The 21,602-nt window shown below is 37.5% G+C and overlaps 1 protein-coding gene across 1 annotated transcript in view; it reads right to left on the reverse strand.

The window, feature by feature from the left end:
* The window catches only part of LOC122041985 (DNA repair protein RAD5A-like), a 42,832-nt gene extending 32,558 nt beyond the window's left edge, over positions 1 to 10,274 (reverse strand). Inside the window, exons 1-11 of the mRNA XM_042601891.1 lie at positions 9,359 to 10,274; positions 9,138 to 9,271; positions 8,846 to 8,981; positions 7,127 to 7,180; positions 6,913 to 7,053; positions 6,658 to 6,806; positions 6,500 to 6,584; positions 6,154 to 6,423; positions 5,911 to 6,057; positions 5,668 to 5,823; positions 4,926 to 4,993 (exon numbers count right to left, since the gene is read on the reverse strand). Of these exons, the coding sequence (XP_042457825.1) occupies positions 4,926 to 4,993; positions 5,668 to 5,823; positions 5,911 to 6,057; positions 6,154 to 6,423; positions 6,500 to 6,584; positions 6,658 to 6,806; positions 6,913 to 7,053; positions 7,127 to 7,180; positions 8,846 to 8,981; positions 9,138 to 9,271; positions 9,359 to 10,015 (1,997 nt within the window). The 5' untranslated portion in view covers positions 10,016 to 10,274. The remainder of the gene's footprint in view (positions 1 to 4,925; positions 4,994 to 5,667; positions 5,824 to 5,910; positions 6,058 to 6,153; positions 6,424 to 6,499; positions 6,585 to 6,657; positions 6,807 to 6,912; positions 7,054 to 7,126; positions 7,181 to 8,845; positions 8,982 to 9,137; positions 9,272 to 9,358) is intronic.
* Positions 10,275 to 21,602: the final 11,328 nt, after the last annotated feature.

Consider the following 21,602-nt stretch of genomic DNA (forward strand, 5'->3'; position numbering starts at 1 on the left):
ACACAATCAAGTTCATTTAACAAGAAAAATAAGAGATTCCGTACAGAGTTTGAAATTATTGGTTTCTGAAAAAATAAGAATCAACAAGGCCAAAAGTCATATTAAAAGGAAAATTAATGAACTTTTCTTGGCACATTTTTTAACACTGTTTAACAGGAAGGCTTCTGACCAACAAAAATCATGAAAATCATATAACCATGACTTTATTGTAATAAAACTATAGAGATATAGTGTATTTTGGCACTCATAATCAAGCCAAAAATGGACACTGGAAAGCGGTAAAGAGAGTGATGCAGTATTTGCAAAGAACTAAAGGACATATGCTCACGTATCGAAGATCCGGAGGTGATTGGATATTCAGACTCCAATTTTGTTGGATGCTTGGATAGCAGGAGATCTACTTTGAATTATATATTCATGTTTGTTGGAGGGGCTATATCTTGGAAGAGCGTTAAGCAAACGCTAGTAGTCACTTCTACTATAGAGGCAGAGTTGGTAGCATGCTACGAAGCATTCAATCACAGGATTTGGCTACAGAACTTCATCATAGCATTACAAATCGTTGATGGCATTTATTGACTACTGAGGATCTACTGTGATAATAAAACCGCGGAACTTTATGTCAAAACAACCGCAGTTCGTCAAAGTCCAAGCACATCGACATCAAGTTTCTAGCAGTTAAAGAAAGAGTTCAGAGTAGTCAGCACATCGACATCAAATTTCTAGCAATTAAAAAAAGAGTTCAAAATAGTCAAATTATGGTAGAGCACATCAGCACAAATTCTATGTTGGCCGATCCACTCACCAAAGGCTTGGTGCCTAAGGTATTTTATCCGCATGTTGTGGATATAGGAGTTCTTTTTAGGGAAGAAGAACTCATCTAATGGGAGTCTGTATTTATCTTATTGCTCTATATTTGATAATAAAGACAAACATTTTATTTTTATTATTGTACTTACTTAAAGTTTAAGACATTAATAGAAATTTATATATTTGTTTGACATTCTAACTATGATATCATCATTTACTACTGTTGTTTAGCATTTGGTGTTTGTAAATATGATACAGATTCCTTTTGGAATTATAAAGTTGATCATGATTTGCTATTGTAGTTTAGCATAAAGTATTTCGCAAATATGATCTGACCTCTTTTGAGGTCATCTTAGGACCATTTGAAAATTGACATGTACTAATCGCATTTCATGTAATTTTCACTCTACGCATCTACATCTTGATCTATGTCATTAACGATGATATGGATATAACCTTGGGGGCTTGGGAGGAATTAAGAAGAAATTGGGGGTCATTTTTGTCATTTAGAAGGATGAGGGCTTTAGGGTTAACGGTGCTTATAAGCACTGTTCACCAACCGGGGGGGGGGGGGTCAAAGGGAGGTGGCGGCCACGAAACAGGAGGGAGTTCGAGATTTTTACACCGCCAGCACTCTCGCGTAGGGAGCTGACGCCGACGCCGGCCAACTTCCCTCCCTCTCCCTCGTCGCCGACGCTCCTATTCTCTTCTCCTCCTCACGGCGACGCCGCCGAATAGACCGGCCACAAGCTCCTGCTCCCCTTTGTGGATTGGCCTTGCGTGGAAGATAAGAGATTGATGAGGGTGGCGGATCGAGATCGGCTGTGGACACTACGTCGCAAACCCTAGGACAAGTTGATTCATAGTCTTTTGTGTTTTATTCTTTACTGCTTTGGTTGTCTACCTCCTTAGGAAAGTCGTGCTCTCTCATTGTTGACCACTGACATCCATCTTCGTATTCAAGAGAAGTTCCAGTTTCACAGCAATCCAGCATCTTGGGAGTCAATTCATGCATCATTAAAATTTGATGCCATTCACGGACCATTTCCATTTTATGCTATGTTTTCACACTCTTGATGACTCGTTGACTGATGACTGGAGTTGAACAAGGGCCACCTCCCTTTGGTTGTCTGGGCAAGCATGGAGCTTGGCATCATACATAGATTACAGGGCCACGACGACTCGATCAGTACCGCAACCAGCTCATCCATCCATCATTTACTACTGTTGTTTAGCATTTGGTGTTTGTAAATATGATACAGATTCCTTTTGGAATTATAAAGTTGATCATGATTTGCTATTGTAGTTTAGCATAAAGTATTTCGCAAATATGATCTGACCTCTTTTGAGGTCATCTTAGGACCATTTGAAAATTGACATGTACTAATCGCATTTCATGTAATTTTCACTCTACGCATCTACATCTTGATCTGTCATTAACGATGATATGGATATAACCTTGGGGGCTTGGGAGGAATTAAGAAGAAATTGGGGGTCATTTTTGTCATTTGGAAGGATGAGGGCTTTAGGGTTAACGGTGCTTATAAGCACTGTTCACCAACCGGGGTCAAAGGGAGGTGGCGGCCACGAAACAGGAGGGAGTTCGAGATTTTTACACCGCCAGCACTCTCGCGTAGGGAGCTGACGCCGACGCCGGCCAACTTCCCTCCCTCTCCCTCGTCGCCGACGCTCCTATTCTCTTCTCCTCCTCACGGCGACGCCGCCGGATAGACCGGCCACAAGCTCCTGCTCCCCTTTGTGGATTGGCCTTGCGTGGAAGATAAGAGATTGATGAGGGTGGCGGATCGAGATCGGCTGTGGACACTACGTCGCAAACCCTAGGACAAGTTGATTCATAGTCTTTTGTGTTTTATTCTTTACTGCTTTGGTTGTCTACCTCCTTAGGAAAGTCGCGCTCTCTCATTGTTGACCACTGACATCCATCTTCGTATTCAAGAGAAGTTCCAGTTTCACAGCAATCCAGCATCTTGGGAGTCAATTCATGCATCATTAAAATTTGATGCCATTCACGGACCATTTCCATTTTATGCTATGTTTTCACACTCTTGATGACTCGTTGACTGATGACTGGAGTTGAACAAGGGCCACCTCCCTTTGGTTGTCTGGGCAAGCATGGAGCTTGGCATCATACATAGATTACAGGGCCACGACGACTCGATCAGTACCGCAACCAGCTCATCCATCCATCATTTACTACTGTTGTTTAGCATTTGGTGTTTGTAAATATGATACAGATTCCTTTTGGAATTATAAAGTTGATCATGATTTGCTATTGTAGTTTAGCATAAAGTATTTCGCAAATATGATCTGACCTCTTTTGAGATCATCTTAGGACCATTTGAAAATTGACATGTACTAATCGCATTTCATGTAATTTTCACTCTACGCATCTACATCTTGATCTGTCATTAACGATGATATGGATATAACCTTGGGGGCTTGGGAGGAATTAAGAAGAAATTGGGGGTCATTTTTGTCATTTGGAAGGATGAGGGCTTTAGGGTTAACGGTGCTTATAAGCACTGTTCACCAACCGGGGGGGGTGGCGGCCACGAAACAGGAGGGAGTTCGAGATTTTTACACCGCCAGCACTCTCGCGTAGGGAGCTGACGCCGACGCCGGCCAACTTCCCTCCCTCTCCCTCGTCGCCGACGCTCCTATTCTCTTCTCCTCCTCACGGCGACGCCGCCGGATAGACCGGCCACAAGCTCCTGCTCCCCTTTGTGGATTGGCCTTGCGTGGAAGATAAGAGATTGATGAGGGTGGCGGATCGAGATCGGCTGTGGACACTACGTCGCAAACCCTAGGACAAGTTGATTCATAGTCTTTTGTGTTTTATTCTTTACTGCTTTGGTTGTCTACCTCCTTAGGAAAATCGCGCTCTCTCATTGCTGACCACTGACATCCATCTTCGTATTCAAGAGAAGTTCCAGTTTCACAGCAATCCAGCATCTTGGGAGTCAATTCATGCATCATTAAAATTTGATGCCATTCACGGACCATTTCCATTTTATGCTATGTTTTCACACTCTTGATGACTGGTTGACTCATGACTGGAGTTGAACAAGGGCCACCTCCCTTTGGTTGTCTGGGCAGGCATGGAGCTTGGCATCATACATAGATTACAGGGCCACGACGACTCGATCAGTACCGCAACCAGCTCATCCATCCATCCGAGGGAGCCCCCCCCCCCCCGGGCTAGGGTACGTCATCGTACCTTTCTTGCATTCAGTTTACTATTCTGTCATTAGTGTTCAGCTACTTATACATTTGTGGGACCCGCTTCGAGCATCGGGGCGCCAGGGACCGGGGCAACCCGGTCACTGGATACAGGTACTGTCGACCCAGGGACTTCGGACGACTTGGTCAGTCAACACAGAAGACAGCTCATCACCCGGGTCATGGAGATGCGGTCAACATTCCGGACACGACACACCGGCAGGTCCGTCTTCTCAGCTTCCCGACAGGATCAAACGACATTGGTATTGTGATTACTATTGGAGCTTGTTACGATCATATACAGTAGTTATAACCTCTTTAGTCCTATACAATAGCTATAACCCTATGTTATGATTTAGTGATGAATCTGATGATTGAGTATGTTTTTTTGTTTACAATGGATATTATGAATGATGATAATGGCTTTCTATCTCTACAATTTTTAATTTTAATACTAAATTTATATATATAATATTTATATATATTTTAATAATCGTCGTATCCTAACCATATCGTATCTTATATTTTCAAAATTTGCCGTATCGTTGTATTCATGCAACATAGACTGCATGGGTATGTATATATAGCCCCATGATAAAATTGTATACCTATAAACACTAATGTGAAATCCACTGCACTTAGTTCCTATAAATGCAATACCTTAAATTTTACCTTGCTTAACAAGCACAACTAAGCAATTAACCTCATAATTACACTAAAATGATGATAACATCAATAAAAGAATGATCAATTACTTGCCTTTATAAAAATAAAATAAAACAAAACTACCAAGTAACGGAAATGAAAATATTGGGTGGTCATTCCTTATTCAATTGAAACTCATTAGTGTTGAGGTTGTAAATAAAAGAACTTACAGCCCCCAATTTCCCCAAGGCTCCACCCTCAGAAATCGTAGAAGGCTGTACAAATCCTCCAGGTTGTTCTGCCATCAAATATATAAAAATAAGTAAAATTAACAAAATGAAAATTTAGATGAAAGTTGACCTATTTTCACAGAAACAGAGCATTTGAAACAAGATTCAGATGCATAAGTATTTTGAACTAGCATACTGTTTTAGGGTGAACAACAAATATAAACTGTTAGAGATTATTACACTGACAATGAAAGTATATAATGAGTACTTGCATAAACGAACAACTCAAATCATTTATCAAAAACTTACTGAAAATCTAAGTTAACATAAAAAATAATTAACTAAATTTAACAATAAATGTATCTTTCAGGTACCACAAAACCCGAGGTATTGAACTTCAGTGTAAACATGACAAGAAAGAGGTGAAGTTGACTTCAAAGAATAAAAAGTGAAGAGGCTGGAATCTGTCTTTGAATTATTTTGCTGTGTTACACAATCCGAGCTATTAAACTTGAGTGGGAATATCCTAATAAAGAGTTGAAGCTAAGTTGTCACTGAAAATTTTAAAGTGAAGAAACCGTTATCTATCTAACCCAATTATCTCTAACTCCAATAAAACCGCAAAGCACACTAAAAGTAATTTTGAAGTACTTATAATGAGAGGAATAAATATGTAAGGTGTTGCAGCATAAATCTACAAGCCATGATTAATAAATCACATGTATTTTCAGATATTATCCACCTGAATGGGTGTGCCAGTGAGACACCACCTCCTATCTGCAGTTAGAGAAGCAGCAGCCATAGAGACCTGGCTCTTAGAAGATTTTATTATGTGAGCTTCGTCAAGCACAACCCTGAACCAATTAAGCAAGTAAAGTACACCATTTTCTTCAGTACTCTACAAGGAAATGAATCAATCATCAGAAAAATGCACATCTACAAAACATGCCATCATAAAATATAATTGAAGAAAATAGTATATTACTTCAGTTGAAAATTCTGATGCCAGAACACCATAGGTAGTTAGAACAACATCATTTTGTGCCAACACCTTTGTGTCTTTTGTTCGATTTTGCCCATAATGAACATAGACATTAAGAGATCCAGGCTTAGTGTGGGTTTCAAATTCAGCCTGTCATTACACAAAGTGAACATTTTGCAACTGACAATGGAAAGTAGTATAGTGACATGTGCTTATACAATCTTCAAAAATACTAGAAAGATTTACCTTCCACTGGCTTAATAGAGTCATAGGGCATACAATTAAATTGCCAGCCCCTACAAGTGAAGCCTTGGATTGAAATAACTTTCTGAAACCAGCGATGGTAGATAACTTGCTTGTAGCATTTTGAGATTGTTCGTGTATATTGTTCACTTCGTTTGCATCAAGAGACTCCTGGCTTCTGGTGGAAGAGCATGAGCCTCCCTTACCATATTGAGCAAGAAGAAGAGCTATTGTCATTATGGTCTTCCCTAATCCCATTGCATCTGCCAAAATCTGAAATTTCATGATCATATCAATTCAACTGCATTTTTAAAATAAATAACTAACCATGATCAAGTTAAACTAATACCCCGCCTCTAGACATTTGCAAGGTGCTTGGAAATTCAAGTGTTACATCGCCAGAAAATGCATTAAGATAAATAGCAACGGCCCTCCTAGAATCAAAAATGCTAGTCAGCATACCTATCACAGCCTACCACAGACTAACAGAAAGTCTGATTTGCATACTTATCTGCTACACGGAACGCATGCCAACAAGGATGTAGCCTTGTTGCTGCCTCCTTGTATCTTCCTTTTTCAATCTGCAGCATCCAATGAAGAGCTTGCTTCTGGTAGGGACGTAACTCACACTGCAAACTGTCAGGAGGAGTCATTTCCTGATACATACAAGTAAGGCAAAAATACATAAGCCCAAACAATTAATACAAACGAATTTGGTAAGTCGAAATTAAATGACAATCTGAGAGTTCAAACTCCCCTTACCTCTAACTTAGAATGGTCAGAAATGCCTATAATGCAATCCATATCATTATCTGAGATATGGTCTTTATCATCCTCAATTTTGCTCCTGTTGGCACATAATTTTCTCAAATTTTCAAAAGGTAAATCTGTTTCAGATCTGTCCTGTTCCATCACTAAGATTAGTAATAAAATAGCATAATAGAAATGAAGAAAAGAGATTTATATTATTGCCTACCTTGGACTCCATGGGCCGCTTCCTAGTGTATAAATCCTCCGGAGTAAACTCAGCCTGCCCATATATTTAGAAAAAATAATAATAATAATAATAATAATAAAGAAAAGGAAAGCACATAATGCAAATATACAGTTCAGAACATAAAATTTATCATTTATATGTGAAATTGTCAAAAATAAAACAGTGTATAACTAGTAGTGTTTGACTGTCAAACACAAGTATAAGTAGTAGTTTTGGCTTAAGCTTAGACATACAATGCATCATTGATTACAAGCAAGAGTATATGAAAGTTTCAACCATTTGGAAACATAGAAAACGTGTGTTCATTTTTTAATTTTAAAATTGTCCAATTGAGGGCTGGAATTTGTGCAGGAATAATCGGTAATTATATATTGATCCACCGATCTCTGATAAGTAATTTAGTGCTTCCATCCAGACCTGTAATCACTGAAACAATGAGTATTGTGAAAAAAAAAAAATTAATCAGCATTTCATCGTTTACATAACCAAATATTTTATAAGACAAGAGGGATGTTGATTAAAAGAAACAATTTTTTTAGATCTAAAAAGAACCTATTATTTTCATGCCCAATATGCCTCCAATGTTTAAAAAGTAATCCATGAGACAGCGTCAATGAGTGTTGTCATATATCTATGTCATATCAAGCTTATGTGATCAAAATCGACAAGGTTTCAAGAGGCAAATGCAGCAATATGCAGTTCACCCATTGCATAGCACATACGTCCCACATAGGGCATAACAGAAGCATACATCGTCGGCATTACAACAACAACCAAGTTGTATCCCACTAGGTGGGGGTGGCATAGTCAGCATTAAAATATTAAAAAATACTCATATTGAGATATGAAGTATTTATCATTTGCAAGACAAATATTAGCACTTACAAGCTAGATAAAGACGATTAGAGTCTAAAATTGATTTGGTTTAATTTAAATAACCAAATAAGGATTTCAACTGCATGTGTCATATGTGGCCACATGGAGCCTTTTTGTGGTTTCATTCAAAATCCTCATTAAGTGGCCACTTATGTGGTTCAAGTGAGGGCATTTTAAAACCATATAAATCAGAAGATTAGTAAACATGTGGAGAAGAGAACCTCACAAATTAATTGCAAGACAAATAAGAAAAGTCGATGTTCGAAGACCATATAGCTGATTCACAACATCATTATCAGTACAATGGCAAACTTTGCATTCTACTGACAGTTTTAATGGTTTCTCTGTTATGCCTAGGTTGTGGCCACTTGGTATCAGCTGGAGAAATGTAATTCCTCCAACTTCCAGATTATTTGATCAGTTTTTCCTTATTATACAACACTTTGTAGGGTCCCAGCATAAATGTAGGAACGACCTGAATATCCTGGTGAAATTGCATTACATAGAGCTCATACATATCTAGTAGCCATGATAGATGCAGACTAAACACCTTAATTTTAAACTACTGTGAAAAGGTACATTATAGAACACTAAGAACTATTCTTAAATTAAACAATTATTTTTCATATACTCACTTCTCCAAGTATCCATGATTAAGCAAGAAAGTTTCGATGTGAGAGTGCAAATCAGAATGAAAATGTAGAAGCAGCAGCAAAGGATTGAGCCACTACACAAACTGATCTAGACTAACAACAGTAGCTGAGTAATTCAAACAAGGAGAATATTCTGTCACAAAAGCAAGCCAAGATCACATGTAGGCACCTTTTTGAAGGGGATAAGACCAAGTAATCTAAACAGGGTTGGAAGTGGCTGAACTGACAAATCCTCCATTGCCACATTGGTGGACCTCAGTGACATTTGATGGTGTTTCTGGATCATCAAGTTATTGATATGCACACTGCCATGAGGACTCATGCATAAATAAGAAATCCGAGTTGTAATGCCACATATATGGCTCAATTGGTAACAATATATCCATTTGAGTCGTAATGCATAAATAAGAAATTTAGAGTTATTGAAAGTTAGATCTAGAACTTGGGTAATTGTATTATACCTAACAGATAAGTGTATAGTATCCATAATACTAAGAACTTCAGGAGAAGATTTACAGAACCCCTCGATTCTAATCTTATTTGCTTTCACCAAAGGCAAAAGACAGCGAGCCCATTCATTGGGGATGCGACCAACCTATAATCAAACAAAAGTTACCATATAGGATGAGTAAAAGACCAGGATAGCACAGACATTCCTGAAAACTAGTGACGAAGAATCAACCTCCCCATGCTCTTCAGTGGAGAAGCGCACTATTTCAGAACAAGAAGCCACGGAACGACCTCGGCTAGGAAACCGAGTTCCAGAAGAGGGAGAAACCACCTTATTCGTCAACGGGAAGGAAAAAATCACCTTATCACCCGGCTTAATCCGCCTACCCTTGCACGTCGAAAGCCCAGAAAGCTCGGCACTTCCCACAAGCCACCAATCCCTCTCCTTCAAATCTGTCGAAGGGTAGGGATCCGAGGCTGCCCCAACTTTGGGGCTCCCGTCCTCAAGGAGATCACTTTCGACTTTACAAGGGGCAACCACGGGCTCGTGATTGGCAAGAGAGGTAGCATCCACGGTAAGCGGCGTGCAGGCGGGAGTAGCACTGGCAGCAGCAGGCTCAAGGTTAACATTAGCAGCGGTAGCTATGGTTTCTCGACCGACGGGGATTGTAATAGAGGTGGGCGAGTCGAGGCTTCTCCTCCGGGCGCCAATGGTTTTGTCGCCCGGGGTGAGGCGGAGGTGCGGAGTGTCGAAGATGATGTTAATAGCGGAGGATACGTCGTTATTTGCCATGTGGAGAGCGCGAATAATGTCCATCTCCGAGAATTCCTGACCGACCACCGATCGGACGAGCGCGATCCCCTCATCGGTGACCTTGTTGATTCCCATCCTGCGCTAGCATCAGCCCTTCCCAGAACCTGGACTAAAACGTTGAACGAGAGAGAGAGAGACCAAGAAGAGCTGCAGCTTCGGTGATGAGGGAGGAACGGCAAGGAGAATCGCGCGCCTCGGTACAATTTAGGTTAGGGCTTCAGCCGTCAATGCAAACAGTCGGCATTCAGTATTGCCCCGGGCTAGGTTGCAACAGCAGAGAGCTTCCGCTTAACCAAGCACCCTCGCCCAATTTCTAGCTGTGGATTAATTTTCTTCCTCTTTGGGAAGATAATCCTCGTACTTTCAGATTTATCTTTATAGTAAACTTTTATGGGACTAAATAGGTCAATTCCAAAATTAAGATTCCAAAAATTAAATACCATGAACAATTATATCTCTTCTTTTTTATATTTAAATTTTTACACTAACAATTTAAATTTTTATTATTCTTAATTTATGAGACCGAATTCAAATACAAATATATTAAATAGAAATATATTAATTTTGATTTAAAGTCATTCATAATTTTTTAAATCTATAAGTTAATATAAGTTAATAGGTAATGGGTACATGGATCATTTTTTTCTCATCATTATTTTCTATCTGATTTTGAAATAATTTATTTTAGCTATAAAATCATTCATTGATGAATTATGTTTCTCTTCTTTTTTAAAATTTTAATGAAATAAACGATTACGAAAATTTTTCTTTAGTTTAGCTTTCCGTTCTCCCAAATAAACATAGCATTACATTTTAGAATAGTATAGGTTCATCTATCACTTTTGTTTCAAATTAACTAATTGACCTAGAAAATTCTAAATCACTTCAAAGTTTTCAAACCAAAGCTAATTTATTCCTACAAATCTTTTTAATGTATTCATACTCTTAGACTTTATTTGGCAATGTAAATTAAAAGCGATGAATTTTTGAACATACAAAGGTTTAATAAAATTTATCACAAACTTATTATGAGAATTAAGATAATGGCATTCACTAACCAACACCACCCATGAATTGTTATGACTCATCTATTTCGAAAAAAATATGAAACTTTTAAATTTTTTGAATGGTGTACGTCCAAAGTCATTTCATTTTAAAAAATGAATCTAGAAAATTTAGAATCGCTTTAAATTAAAATTAATACTCCTACCAATCTCCTTAATGATTTTGCCATTAGATTTGTATTCAACTATATAAATTGAGAACGCAGAATTTTTGAATGGATTGAGAAAAAATTAAATGTAGAAAAAAAAGAACAACATAATGGGAATGTTTTTTCAATGAAAAAAAAAATTGAGTACGTGAAATAGGTAATACTGAAACTTTCTAATATGGTTCACTAAAATATTGCAATACATTCCATTGTCTTTTCTGTGTGCCCAATGGACCGCAATGGGCTATTAGCTGTGATGGGCAAGGACTCTCACCAGCTAACAGAGTGTTTACTCAAGAAGATAAAAAAAAAAAAAATTAAAAAAATTGAGGAGAAGAAGGAGTCTACACTTGTTTACTTGAAAAAAAAAACACGGAATAAACATGTTAGGAGTTACCAAAAATATAATTTTGTTCCTTCTCAATCAACTTCTTTCCCCTCTTTCCTAAATCCTAACCTCTAGGCTAGTGAACAATATTTGAACTAAAGCCCAGTGTAAAATGTAAGTTGCTTCTCATAAGATATATATAGTCAAGCAAGAAGAGTTTGCTCTCCATCAAAACTACAAGCTACTTCATTAAAGTGGTAGGCCAAATAGCTCATTAGGTAAAGTAGAGAAAGTGAGAAGTTAAAGACAGAAAATTTAAAAAGCACCTTTTATTTTAAATATATATATATATTAAAACAATGTCCTATGTATAATTTTCTACCTAAAATACTTTTATGTGTTTGAGCTGCTTCAAAACAGCTCCACCTTAAAGTTAAGCGGTTCCACCTTAGAGCTACTTTGGCATAATTAAGTAGCTTCGTTTAGAGTTGTTTTTAGTATTTTGGATAGTAAATTATAGATAAATGTTATTTTTATTTTTTAAAAATAAAGTGCTCTTTTGCTGATGATAATAAACGTTTTTGTATTTTATTATCTAAAATGTATAAAAGATTTGCTAATGAAGGTGTTGTTAATGTGCGCTAGTTTTGAAAGAGAGGTGAATGCTAGAGGACGTGTGAATAGCTATTGTGCCTACAAATATATATTTTTTTCCTTCTTTTACCAATAAGGCCACACAAAAAATTAGCAACAAAAAACTAAATAAACATAAGATCACATACCACGCCACAAAGACAAGCTATTTACATGGTTCAACAACTCCAACTTCAAGCTTCCAAAATCCTCTAGATTTTCTCTTTGATAAAGAGTAGGTGGAAAAATCTATTACATAATCATCAATGATAAATGATAATTAACATTTTAACATATTACTTTAGCTCTTATATCCAACATTTTTATCTTCTCATTTGCGTAAATTATTTTTTATATTTTATTTTACAAGTAAGATCTATTTTTGAGTTTATTATAATTTTTTCCTAAATTCTAGTATTATTTCATGATTTTACAAGAAATTAACAAAGAAACATGGACACAAATCAAACCAAACCAATTGAACCCTATGCTAGGGTTGAGGAGAGCTCGGTTCAAATGAAGCTTTGGTTCAATTTGGACTTGGTTCAACTTAGAGAAGATGGTTCATCACTTGAGAGATTTAGTACACGGTTCCTTTGAAGCCCTCAATTTGGTAAATGGTTCAAGTTGACGGTTGGCTCACTTTTGGAGAGATTGGACACATCCAACCCAATCAAACCTTGGTTCACCTCATTTCAAGGAGTGGTAGTCCAACCCAACTCCAATTCGGATTGGATCTTTTAACCCATTTCCTCCTCAACCCAAAACCCAGATCCACAAGCTTTGAGAAGCTACACTAACAAAGATCGGCATAGTAACGAGGGGGTTGTGACTTGAGACTCATCTCCCTCATGCATATCACTGTCGACCTCTCCTCCACTGCAAGCGACCACCGGAGTAGAAAGGGGATTCCCTACTTCATTTGCAGCTTCCTCCATCTCCACCAATCGCAAACTTCCATCCCACACCACCAACCAACCGTCTACCATCAAATCCACTATCCACCTCCATCCAAGCTCCGACGATCCACATAATAGATTCCGGCGACATCTTCCTTCTCCACCAATCAATCCCAACTTTCTCCCGACGCACCACTTCTTCCTCCCGACGTGAATGGAGAAGAGTTAGAAGAGAAAAGAAGCTCCATTGTAAATAAGAGAAGTTTAAGACATATTAGTTGGTTTTATATTAATTCGCATGTATTGATGATATGAACAAATGTATGGGAAGAAACTATCTCTCATACATGGGTGTACGGGTACAAATTCAGGGCTCGGATTGCACTGAACAAATTATGCAAGAAAATCATAAAATCACTTCATATTTTTTCATTCACCGAATCAAATAAAAACACCATTTTAATTATTTTTTTACTTTAAAATCAAGCAAATCATATAATAATTTTATTACATTAATAAAAAACACAAATTGAATGTATAGGCTTATTTTATTGATTGACAACTAGAACAATGAACTTACGAATCAATTAACTATGTTCATCGTCCTCCTTGATATTGTCTTCCTCCTCTGCCTCGTTGACTCATCCTCATATACATTTTTTATTGTCGCTCGTGACCACATCCACTCCCTTCGTGGCCAGAGGTGTATTCGTCGACATGACTACCCTCGACTGTCATGACAGGATCGAGGTGGCGTCCACGCCGATGTACCTTTACGTCAACGCCAAAAGCAAGCAACTATGAATTGAGGTCCTGCACGAGACACTCAAGTATGACCTCACACTGCGCTCGTGAACCGACTATCTCTAGCTCACCGTCTGCGGCACACTGTCTAACATCGGTGTCAATGGTCACTCCTAAATTTTCAACATCTATGAATTAGATATCATTATCTGTAAAATAACTTAACAGTTTATTAAATAATGAAAAAAATATATTTAATTAAAACTTAAAATTTGGCAAAATATAGGAAAAGATAAGATGGTAATATGCTCGTGAAGTGAACTCAGACCTCTTCTATGGTGTTCTTAGCTGACTCAACTAATTTGGGATTAACCCAGTTCACTTCTAATTCCTAGATCCATCCCTGATTGAATCAGCCTGTTCTGCCATAAGTACCTCTTCTCTTATATTACCCGCTCACGCCAAATGCTGGATTGGTCGGGGTAAAATTTACCAAGTAACGGATGCATTAAATTAAAGGTTAATGCAAAATTTAAACAGCGGAGTGAAACGTTGACGTTTCAGCTCAGCGAGTAATGATCATTAACAGATCATTAAACGTTGCTTATTGGTTTGAGCTCTTATATGAGATGGTTGCGATCACAGGCAACACACACAAAAAGCTTAAGTTCTCCACCTAGTTCTCCCATCTCTTGCTCAGTGGAGTACCTGTGATAGCAGTCGGATATCTCTCAGTTCACCGTGACCACCAGTGCTTGGTGTGCATCATGGTTAATCGTTATATTCTAGGAAACAGACGATCTGAGAAAATCTCGAAACATAGCTGGAGGTGGGGTGAATCTGTTTCAAGGAAACTGCATCCATCGTACGCCTCGGTCCACTTGAACGCTTCGCTCACTCCGTTGCTCTGTCACTCGAGCTGCTCTTCCCGGTCAGCCACTCCTACTTGGTAGGCTACTCTGTCCGGTCGGACTCTCGGTTTGATCTGTGACTCGATCGCACTGCCCACTCAGCTGCTCTACCAGTTCTGCCATTTGGTCGCTCTGCCTCACAGCCCGATTTGGTCGCTCGACCATTCTTCCCACTCGGTCGCTCAACCATTGTGCAATTTGCACTCAATACTTGGCAGAAACCAGCCCCTGTTGATAGCCTGAGATTATCTGCTCAGGTTATCTCGACAAATAAGTTGAATTTAATTTGATGTAATTTAAATTCGGCAAATTCCCCAAAATCTTCGACAGATTGTCCAACAGACTCCTCTATCGCATGCCACTGCTGGAGAGAAACGGGACCACAACATCATCATCTTCTAACCATCTCCGCTCCATTCCATCGAGGTAAAGGGGATCTCCTTCCTCGGCATACTTCATCTACTTATCCAGATCTCGATCAGATCGGATCTCCTCTACCAATCGAAGCAAGATACGATCACAACTTCCTCATCTCATGGTCGTTCTTACTGGAGCTTGGGGTTGCCCATCGCCAGAAAGTAGCCAGAGTTTCCTTCGTCATCCATAGATCTTTCAAGATCGATTAGGCATCTGCTCCGAACCTGAACAACCTACCACCTCCTCTTCATCTCAAGACAACGGCCATTTGAAGCTCTTTTGAGGTGCTGGCTTGAATTCTTATTTGTTGGGTTCTCTTCATGTGTTGCTTGTTTTTGTTGATTGATGAATTGTAATGGAATTAACTCCCCTATTTAAGATTGTGTGCATTTGGTTTAATTTGATTCATGCTCATAGGTGTTCAATGAAATATTTCTATCTGTAGTGAGGTTTTGGTTTTGCAATTCCTCTAGTTAATTATTTGCAATGCTGTGTTAGTTTGAATCCATTATGTTTGTGTCCTTCATTTGAATGTAATTAGGTTAGATTAGATTAGATTTTGTTAAATGCTTTAGGTTTTGTTAAATACTCCGTTTCGTTAGATGTTAGATGTTTACTTTATGTTGCCTTTAATTCCCTTACAATCATAGTTTATGTTATATTAGATTTTCATTATTTGTATTGCTCTTTAATTAGACTTAGAATTCAAAATCCAAAACCTCATTTATAGTCAAAAACCCCAAAACCCTAAATAACATAATTTTAAAAACTATTATCCTATCGTTATATTCATTAGGAGATGATTGAATCAATATTCTTATACTACATGATCGTAGAGAGGATTCGATAATTAATTTATTTAATACTATATCACAATAATACGATCATTATAAACAAGTACGGGAGGCTTACAACAAAGATAGGGTTTTCAATAAAGTTCAACAGTGGAATAACAAAAATAAAACTTTTTCTAATATATTGTAATGCATTGTTCTGTTCATGGTTCTAAACTCCATTTTTAAAGCTTTTCTCATAAATTACTTTATTTACATGATCGTGTTGACATACCCTTATCAGCAGTGTTCAAAAAATCCCCGCTTAGGGCTGCCTAGGCGGTCGGCAGCAACCAACTACCCCACATGGCAAGGTGGCGATGGTAAGTGGTGAGGCATTAATCGACCGCCTAAGCGGCTGGGACTACCTATGATGCCATTGAGTGTCGCCTCCTCGGTGGTGCCTAATTTTTTTTTATCGCGAAAAACTGACCGAATCAATCAGCTGATCAATTCGGTAGGGTTTTCACAATAAATATAACCCTACTGAATCGATTAGCTGATCATTTTGGCTTGTTGAATCGATCAGCTGATCGATTCAACACGATTCTATTTGTTATGAAAACCCTACCAGATCGATTTGGCCAATTTTTCACAATAAACTTCTTCCCCTTAAATCGATCAACTGATATAAATTATAGGGTTATGTTTTAAACTTTTAATTAGGATTTTCAGTCACCCTAAACCTCATAATCTTCTTCCTCCCCTTCTTCTTCATCCTATTTTATTCTCCAACCTGCCCTAGTTGCTGCCTCTTCTCCCTCCCCTTCTTCTGAAAAATGAATGAGCAGCAAAGAGCTTGTTGTCCTAGCCTCTTCCTCCTTTAGTCTTCATCAAGGAGCTTGTTGTCGCCAAGGCTACCAAGTGTTAACAACGAAAGGAAGCAACCCTTGTTCCTTCATTTCCAACCACAGTTGTAGACAACTTTTTCTTCTGCCAAGTTACTAAAATTGTATGTTTGATAAATGATAATCATTGCTTGTATGTTCTTCATTTCCCGCCATTGGTTAATACTTAATAAAATTCAATTGTATGTTATTACTTGCCTTGAATTAAGAATTATCATCTATGGGTTTTTTGACTGCTTGATAACCATTGCTTGTATGTTCTTTATTAGATACTCAAGTGCCTCCAGGGCGTAGCGCAGACGGTAGGTGCATGACATCTTTAGCGTAATGGTCAGGGATCAATTCTCAGGAACTGACGACCTGGGGTTTACCCTACCATGAGCCTAATGTCTGTGTACCTGCATTTACCTCTATCCATATTCGTGGGGCCGACACTAGGGGTCATTAATATAACACATCTACATTTTTTTTATTAGATTCTCAAGCATCTAATTAATTTAATGTGGTCGATTGTTGCCCCTTTAAAGTGTAATTCAAATTATGTTGGATGGGAATTTGTGGTGAATTCTACAAATTAGATAAGTTGAAATATAAGTTGTGTCAAAAAATTACTAATGGTGGAATTTATAGGATCAAACAATATGTTGTCAATATCAAGGAAAATGTTGCCTTATGTAAGAAGTCCAAAAGTCCTCGGATGAGAATAAATTAAAGTATAAGAATGCAATTGAAGAAGCAAGAACAAAAAAAAATAAAAGAATATCAATGAAATGGAGGTGAGAGAAGTTGTTCTTGAAAAATATAAGGAAAATGAAGGGACTCTAGGGACAAGAAGGAATCCGCTTACTCTTGGCCCTATGGATAGATTTACATCCGTTATTGATTCCAAATCTTCATTGAGTGGAAGTAAGAAAACAAAACAATAATAAAATATTATTGATGCACTTTGGAAGCAAAAGACACACAATGTGCACCAATATTTAGCTCGATGGGCGTATAAGTCTGGTATTCCTTTTCATGCCATTGACATTGATAGCTTCAAGAGGTTTGTGGAAGCAGTTGGTCAATTGGGTCCGGGTTATCGCCCTCCAACTCAATACTTATTAAAGGAGCTCTTATTGAAGGAAGAGATAGATAGAACTAAAAGTCTATTAAAGAAGCAATAAGAAGAATAAGCTCTGAATGATTGCTCAATTTTGATCGATGCTTGAACCGACTGGAAAAGAAGAAGTATAATAAATTTGTGTGTCAATTGTAAAGAAGGCACAACTTTCCTTTTTTTCTAGGGAAGCATCAGATGAAGCACACACCGGAAATATATATTTGAATATATGGACAAGTGCATTAAAGAGGTTGAGCCCTAAAGTGTAGTCCAGTGGTAACGAGCAATGCTTTGAATAATATGATGTTTATAGATTTGTTGAAGGAAAAGAGATCACATATATTTTGGACTTCATGTTCAACTCACACCATGAATTTTATGCTTCAAGGAATTGAGAGCCAACCAAAATTCAAAGGGGTTATTGAGAAGGAAAAGAACTTGACAATCTTTATTTATGCACATCACAAGACATTGTCAATGATGAGAAAGTCTACTAAAAAAGGGGCATAGTCAGGCTGGGAGTAACACGATTTACAACCGCTTTTCTAACTTTACAAAGCTTGATGGAGAAGAGAAGTGAATTAAGATCTATGGTTGCTAGTAAAGAATAGAATGCATGCAAACATTCAAAAAGCATAAAGAGGAAGGTGACACATAATACCGCTATGAATGCCTCTCTTTAGAATAGAGTAAGTTTTTTGCTTGAAGATGTTTGCCCCTTTAGTTAAGCCGCTTCGTCTTGTTGATGGGGATAAGAAGCTATATATGGGTTTTGCATATGGAGAATTACTTAGAGTGAGAGAGGAGATTAAGGTGACATTAAAAAAATCAAGAGCTTCACTATCGTCCAATTATTGATATTATTGATGAGAAAAGTCATAATCGGCTTGATAGTCCACTACATTTGGTAGCCTACCTCTTGAATTCTTATTACTCTTTCAATGACTAGAGCATATGAAGTGAAGAAGTGGTCACGAATGACTTATTCACTTATATTGAAGCATTCTTTGTCAATGATATTGATAGCCAAAGTGAGCTAGTAAATGTGGAGTTATTGAAGTATATTAATAAAGTGTGTGTGTGTGGGGGGGGGGGATTTGGAAGACCATTGGCAATAATTGGATGCACAAAAAATGGTGAGAAATATGATCCGGGTAAGAACTAAATACTTACTTTATTTTGTTATTTTTATTGCTTGTTTGTTGTTTCTTGATTTTGCTTATTGTTATTGTTTGATTTGTTTTTATTTAGTTAGCCGGTGACATCTTTTTGAACACGGTGCACCTAAATTACAAAAGATGTCTAAAAGAATTCTTTCTTTAACTATAAGGTCTTCCGGTTGTGAGAGAAATTGGAGTACATTTGAGGGGGTAAGTACTTAATTAATAATTACTTATTGACTTAATAATTAATATATTTATTTAATGTAGATTCATACAAAGAAAAGAAATAGACTAGATACCGAAAGGTTGAACAATTTAGTCTATATTCAATTCAATGCCAAGACCATAAACAAAAAAAAAAAAGAAAAAAAAAGAGAAGATGTGCTACTTGCTAGTGAAGCAACTATGTCACAAGGATGGATTGTTGATGATGGAGATGAAGATGTTGAGATAAATATTGAAGATATCAGAGAACTTCACAAAGAAGAATTTGTATTGGAAGAAGAAGAGGAAGATGCTATGGATTTTGAGTTTGAATCCGATACCGAGTAAGTGTTGGAGAAATATGGAGTTGACCAGAAGAAGAATTAGAGATATAGGAGATTATATGAGTTATTTTGTGGCTGTGAGAAAACTTTTGCTATTTTATATGTCTTGATAGTTTCAGACTTTTAGTCTGTAGTTTGTACTTTGGTCTTTTAGACTAGTTTGTATACTTTTGCTATTTCGATATTTCTATTTACATTTATCTATTGAGAAAGTCTTTCAGACTTTCAGTTTCAGGATTCTGCCATATCACATAATCCTACCAAATTGATCAAGTGATCAATTTGGTAGGATTCTGCGACAAACAGAACCCTACCGAATCGATTAATTGATCGATTCGACCTGCTGAATGATCAATTGATTGATTTGGAAGGATTCTACGACAAACATAACCCTACCAAATCGATCAGCTGATCGATTCGACGTGTTGAATCGATCAATTGATTTATTCGGAAGGATTTTGTAATAAATAGAATCCTGCCAAATCGATCAATTGATCGATTCGGCATGTTGAATCGATCAACTAATCGATTCGGCATGTTGAATCCATCAGCTAATCGATTCGGCATGTTGAATCGATTAGCTAATCGATTCAGCATGTTGAATCGATCAGCTGATCGATTCAACACAGTTCTATTTGTGGAGAAAACCTTATTGGATTGATCAGCTGATCTATCTGACAGTGTTTTCTTGGGAAAAAAATTCTACTTAGGCGCCTAGGTGCTAGGCGATGGGCAACCGTCCGCCTACCGCCTAGCGCCTTTTTTTAACATTGCTTATCAGTAGATTATTATATCACTATCAATTGACTATTTTGACTTATTCATGTGGCTTGTAATCATTTTTTTGTGTTTGCCTTGATGATTACTTTTTCCAAGGTTCATGTTGCAATCACTATAACTGATTGACCTTGATTGAATCAGTAGTTACAATTGTTTCCTTTGATTCTTTCATAAACAAGCCATCCAACCAACTTCAGAATCAAATTGATTGTTTATGATCAATAGACTAGTCAAATAAAAAAAGGTACAATAATTTTCTAAGTCAATTGCCTAATCGAATTAGTTGTCAATTAAATCAGTCAAACTTCCTAAATAGAAAGAAACTAATAGTACATTTCTCATCCCTCTGTGACATCCTTCATATTCCAGATGCTTACACTCCTCCCCAATGCCCCAACCTCCGATGTTTTAAATTCTATGGTTAGGGCTGTAAACAAGCCGAGCCGAGCCAAGCTTTGGGGTGTTTAAGCTTGTTTGATAAGATAACCGAGCTGAGCCAAGCCGAGCTTAAAATGAACCAAGCTTTTGAAATGAGTGTTCAAGCTTGGCTTGGTTTATTTTTTATGAGCTTGAGCTTGTTTGAAACTTGGCTTGAGCTTGGTTCGTTTAGATGTTATCAAGCTCTCAATTCAAGTTTGACTTGAGCTTGGTTCGTTTAGATGTTATCAAGCTCTCAATTCAAGCATGTTTGATTGTTTGAAACTTTTAATTGTTTGATTGGTTATTAAGATTGATAATTTAAATTTATTTATTTATTTTATTATTATTTAGCATATTGAAAAGAGTTTTATTAATAAATATAGTTCGTGAACATTGTTCACGAACGTTGTTCACGAACGTTAACGAGCTGAACACATATGTGTTCAAGCTTAACGAGCTATTCAAGCTTGTTTGTTTAATTAATCTTATGTATATTGAACGAACATAAACAAGCTCTTACCAAGTCGAACACTAAGCTTGTTCACGAACGCTTGGTTCATTTACAACCCTATCTATGGTTCCTCTAGTCTCCCAAACCAACCATTCTTTAATCTTCTACGAACCTTGAACCACTAGTACTTATTGTTAGCAAAAATAATCTCTTGCAAGATATTTTAGAAACTTAGTTGAATTTAAAATTATATAGAATTTAAATTCACTTAACTTTTGAAATGACCTGAGTTGATAATCTCAAACTGCTAGCAGGAGCTGGTGTCTGCCAAGTGCTTAACGCAGGCTTCACAATTGCTGGCCGAGTAAGTTA

Source organism: Zingiber officinale, chromosome 2A, assembly GCF_018446385.1.
Source record: "Zingiber officinale cultivar Zhangliang chromosome 2A, Zo_v1.1, whole genome shotgun sequence".
NCBI lineage: Eukaryota > Viridiplantae > Streptophyta > Magnoliopsida > Zingiberales > Zingiberaceae > Zingiber > Zingiber officinale.